General features: G+C 37.3%; 1 protein-coding gene across 1 annotated transcript; it reads right to left on the bottom strand.

The window, feature by feature from the left end:
• Positions 1 to 986: 986 nt before the first annotated feature.
• On the bottom strand, positions 987 to 1,895 carry LOC100656653 (olfactory receptor 6C2-like). Its single transcript, XM_010597503.3, has one exon. The coding sequence runs from the start codon at positions 1,893 to 1,895 to the stop codon at positions 987 to 989; it is 909 nt and encodes a 302-aa protein (XP_010595805.2).
• Between the last annotated feature and the right edge of the window lie 3,453 nt (positions 1,896 to 5,348).

Raw genomic sequence — 5,348 nt, 5'->3', positions numbered from 1 at the left:
TTGGAATAAAATAGATTATACTAAACGAAATGTTACATAAATTGAAAAACGTTTGGTTAACTTTATTTTTTGACAATGACAATGAAGCAATTAAAAAAAAGATATAAACTGACTCACTGATAAACTAAGAGTGTATTACTGAAAAAAGAGAGATCAGCTACTAAGTCAGCTTATTCATCGCCATCGATTCAATTCCAAAAAATTGTCAGACCCGATAGCACCCTATAGGACAGAGAAGGACTGCACCATGGGGTTTCCAGGAGCAGCTGGTGGGTTAGAACTGCCAGCCTTTTGGTTAGCAGCAAAAGTCTTAATCACTGTGGCACCAGGGCTCCTCCATGTCAAATTATATACTTCCAATTACTGTATCTTTTCTCCCCCCACCCCCAATACTATCCATAGAGTTTGTTAGTAATCAGAATTATAGAAATGGAAATGTCTTTGCAATCGTCCTGTGGGTATCTCCTTTCCCCTTTGCAGATCATCATTTTAATTAGCCTGAATACCTTATTTGGTTTAATTTATTTTTTAATATATCTTTGCTGTTGTTTTTATTGACCATTTTGATTCTTGGGTTTGTGATATAAACTAATAAATTTGTATTAGAGGAAGCAACTAGTAATATTATTACACAATTTATCTTTATATAGTTTGTATAATTTTGAATATTATCTCCCTTCTTTCTCTTGAGTACTGAATAAAAGACTAGGTCAGGAGTGAAAACCAACTTTAATATCTTGGAAATATAAAGATTCATAAAGAGGGAAAACATCTTGTATGATATTAGTTTCAAAGAAGAAGAAGTGATTTGATTATCATGAGATAAAGATATAATGTTAAAAGTCTTTGAGAAGGTTAATTTGATTAAATTACAGACAGGAAGCAATGAAATTAGGAGTTGTAGTAAAATATTTATGGGGCATTATTCTTTCCTTTTACTCTGATTCATCAGATAGTTTACTTCTTTGACAGGAATGTGATCTTCTTTACAGAGCATTGAAAGCCAGTTTCACTTCCTTGTTCCTCAGGGTAGAGATGAAGGGGTTCAACAAGGGAGCAACAGAAGTCATGAGCACTGAAACTCCTTTATTGATGGCCACTTCTTCCTTCACTGAAGGCTTAATGTAGATGAAGATGCAGCTTCCGTATGTGATGGAAACCACAATCATGTGGGATGAGCAGGTAGAAAAGGCTTTTTTTCTTTGCTGGACAGAAGGAAATCTTAGAATTGTCTTGATGATGTATGTGTAGGACAGAAACACACACACTAGGGTGATAATGAGTGCAAATACAGCCACAAGTATAATCAGCTGCTCTAACAACCATGTGTCTGAGCATGAGATCTTTAGGAGGGGACCTGCATCACAACTAAAATGATCAATAGCACTGGAATCACAGAATTCCAGCTGGAGACCCAGGCTAAGGGGAGGGAGAATGATCATCAAGCCAGCTACCCAACAGCAGAGAACTAATAAGACACAGACCTTGTTGCTCATGATGGTCATGTAATGAAGGGGTTTACAGATGGCCACAGAGCAGTCATAGGACATGGCTGCCAGGAGAAAAAAATCTGTTGCTCCAAAAAGAAAAACAAAAAATATTTGACTTGCACAAGCGTTGTATGTAACAGTATTGTCCCCAGTAGATACGCTGTACAGGAATCTAGAAATAAAGACAGTGACGAATGAGACTTCTAAGAAGGAGGAATTTCTGAGAAAAAAGTACATGAGAGTTTTAAGGTAGGAGTTCACCAATGTGAGGGTAATAATAGTCAGGTTCCCTGTAATACTCAATATGTAGGTGAAAAATAAAAAGGTAAAAAGCAGAGCTTTCATTTGTGGGTCATCTGTCAGTCCCAGCAGGATGAAGGTTGTTATAGCTGTGTGATTTCTCATTGTTGACTTTTGAGGACTTTTGAAGGCTACCCAATTTGTACGTAAAAATCAAAGAGATTTTGTGAGGAGGTAGATATTCGGATTCTACAGTAAAGGGCTTCGCATACAAAAGTCAAGCAAACTTAAACATATTTATTTTCTTCCTTCATATCATTATCAGTATTGCCACTATTCCGGTAGTCTTCCTGAATTGTACATGTGGTAGGGGCAGCAGAGATTTTCTTAAGGGTTCATCCTATTGTAAAACAATCTAACTTTTTCAAAGATCATTCCTTGACCTGCAGAATTTATAAATGTAGCTCAATATGTGTAATTCATTAAATGGATTGGATTTACAAATAGCCTTGATTAAAGATGATGTCATTCCATGGATACTTAAAAGTCTTTTCTCCAAGACTAACCGTGGATATAGAATATATAGTTGTAGGTAATAAAGAATGTGAATTTTCTTCAATTGTTAAAATCGAAGGAGTTTTTTAATAATAAGATAAGCTTCTCCTGGAAAAGACTCAAATGAATCTGACAACAGCAAAACATAACACTGGATCCTGAGATTTTGGCTTGTCTCTTTATCCATTTCTTCTTGTATTCCCTATTCCTTATTCTTAACACTATAAAAAAAAAAAAGAAACCAAACCCAATGCCATTGAGTTGATTTCAACTTATAGCTACCCTATAGGACAGAGTAAAACTGTCCCACTGGGTTTTCAAGGAGCGCCCAGTGGATTTGAACAGCCATAGCTCTTAACCACTATGCCACCAGGGTTTTCTCTTAACACTGTAGTACCTATTAAAAAAAAAAAAACAAAACTAATTGCTATTGAGTCAATTCTGACTGATAGTGACTCTACAGAACAGAGTAGAACTGTCCCATAAGGTTTCTAAGGAGCAGCTGGAGAATTCAAACTGCCAACATTTTGGTTAACAGCCAAGTTCTTAACCTCTGCACAACCAAGGCTCCATACACCTATAGATGGATTAATATATGACTATTTTACCTATTGGGGCAGTTCTACTTTGTCCTACAGGGTCGCTATGAGTCGGAATCGACTAGACGGCACTGGGTTGTTTTACCTATAGTGTAAGAAAATGTCATCACATATTTACAAAAAGGAATAGTGTCATATGCTTTCATCTTTTATTTCAGTTAATTGACTCTGGTCCCTTTTCTCTGAAATCCTCTGAAGCTAAAATTACATTTAATATCACAATATCTATTCTTTCAGGCTGTGATTTTTTCTGTTACGTTTTTAATCCCATTGACTTCTTATCTTATCCCTACTCAATTTAGCCTTTGAACCACTCTAAACTGACCCTCTTTTCCAAGCCCCCTTCCCCCGCTTCCCTACATCTGCAAGGACTTCATTTTTTCTTGAAGCCAATAGTACATTTTAGTTATTATCTTGCCTGGTGTCATGAATTGAATTGTGTCCCCCAAAATATCTGTCAGCTTGGCTAGTCCATGATTCCCAACATTGTGTGATTGTCCACCATTTTGTCATCTGATGTGATTTCCCTTTGTGTTGTAAATCCTATGTTGTTAATGAGATGGATTAAAGGCAGTTATGTTGATGAGATCTACAACATTAGACTGTGTCTTAAGACAAGCTGTTTTGAGACATAAAACAGAGAAGCGAGCAGAGAGACACGGGGACCTCACACCACCAAGAAAGAATCACTGGGAGGAGAGCGCATCCTTTGGACCCGAGGTTCCTGCACAAAGAAGCTTCCCGACCAGGGCAAGACCGATGACAAGGTCCTTTCCCCAGAACCAACAGAGAGGGAAAGTCTTCCTCTGGAGCAGATTCCCTGAATTTGGACTTCTTGCCTACTAGACTGTGAGATAATAAATTTCTCTGTTAAAGCCATCCACCCGTGGTATTTCTGTTACAGCAGTACTGGATGACTATGACACCTGGCATCCCCACAGAATTTTTTTTTCTTTAAAGTTTAGTCATTTGTCAAATGAGTTCCCTGCCATCATTCTCATTTTCTTCCTAACTCTAGATCTTTTTTCAGTGACCTACACAGCCTCCTCTTTGTTCATCTATGAAACATTGAGGTTCTCAAGTATTCTATCTTCAGACCTCTGCCCTCTTGCTTTTTTTTTTTAATACTTCTTAAGGAAACCCTGGTGTAGTAGTAGGTAAGAGTTTGGCTGCTGACCAAAAGGTTGGCAGTTTGAATCCACCAGTCTCTCCTTGGAAACCCTATGGGACAGTTCTACTCTGTCGTATAGGGTCACTCTGTCTTGGAATTGACTCAACAGCAACGGGTTTGGTTTTCATTTAACCCCATACTATTCAAGAATGATTTCGCCCTGCCTGGTTGATTAGATTACCATTTATATGGTGGATTACAAAGACCAGATCTTTTCTCCATAAAAATATTGCTAAATGGACATCACCAGTTTGATGTTCACAGCATCCTCATATTCCACATTCTCAAAGTGAAATCATGCCTCCACCCCTGCCCTCCAAGGCTTCTCTTCTTCCAGTGTTTACCATTTTTTTTAAAGCACCATGTCTTTTTTTACATGGCCAGCAATGCTCTCATGGACAGGACCTTCTTGGATTTTCCTACCTCATCATTTGTCAGTTCCTTACATTTATTCTTCATACTTTAAGTTCCACTAACACTGACACTTGCAATTATTCATATTTTCTGTATGTTGTCTCCTCTGCATGTTAGAATTCTCCTATCCTTCTGTGACTACTTGATGTCTATTGGTCTTTGATGATTCTCCATGGGTATCAGTTCTTCAAGGAAGCCTTCATTTACCCACCCAATTTTGTGAGATTATGTACCTGTGTTCTCTTGAAGCGCTTGTTGATTACCATACTTTATAATTTATTGCATCATATTATATTTTGCAGTCTGTTTTCTGTATATTTTTCCAAAGTAGACGCTATGTTTTATGCATTCTTATATCTCCTATGTCTGACACACATAGGGACTTTAGTAAATGTAACCTGAAAAAATGGAACAGAGTCTGCAGACACTCTTGTGAATATGCTATTCGTGAATCACAACTACAGTTATTAGCACAACAATATAATTTAGAGAAGAGGATAGAATGCAAATTCACTGTTTTTTCAAGATAAAATTACCTCCTTAAGTATTCTACCTGCAGTTTGCCCTTTCTCTACCCTTTGTACTTCCTAACATGATATTTTCACCAAAGTTTAAATTAAGCAGCCTCCCTTCTTTATTTCTCTTCAGCAAAAAATTATCACTTTTAATCTTTTGCCAGTCTTCAAATTTTATTGAGTAAGGGATAATATAGCTCCACTTCTTTCAGAAGACAAGGAATGATTCTCTCGTTCTCCTAATTTATGCAGGTCTTGTCTTCTCCAAAATTTTTCCACATATGCAGGGTAGGCAAAGTTTTGACAAAGTGGACATTTGCTCTCATAGCCTTTGTTCTCATTAGTCCTTCACCTAAGCTCCCAA

This window comes from Loxodonta africana, chromosome 4, assembly GCF_030014295.1.
Source record: "Loxodonta africana isolate mLoxAfr1 chromosome 4, mLoxAfr1.hap2, whole genome shotgun sequence".
NCBI lineage: Eukaryota > Metazoa > Chordata > Mammalia > Proboscidea > Elephantidae > Loxodonta > Loxodonta africana.
This window is presented reverse-complemented; position numbering and strand designations above follow the sequence as displayed.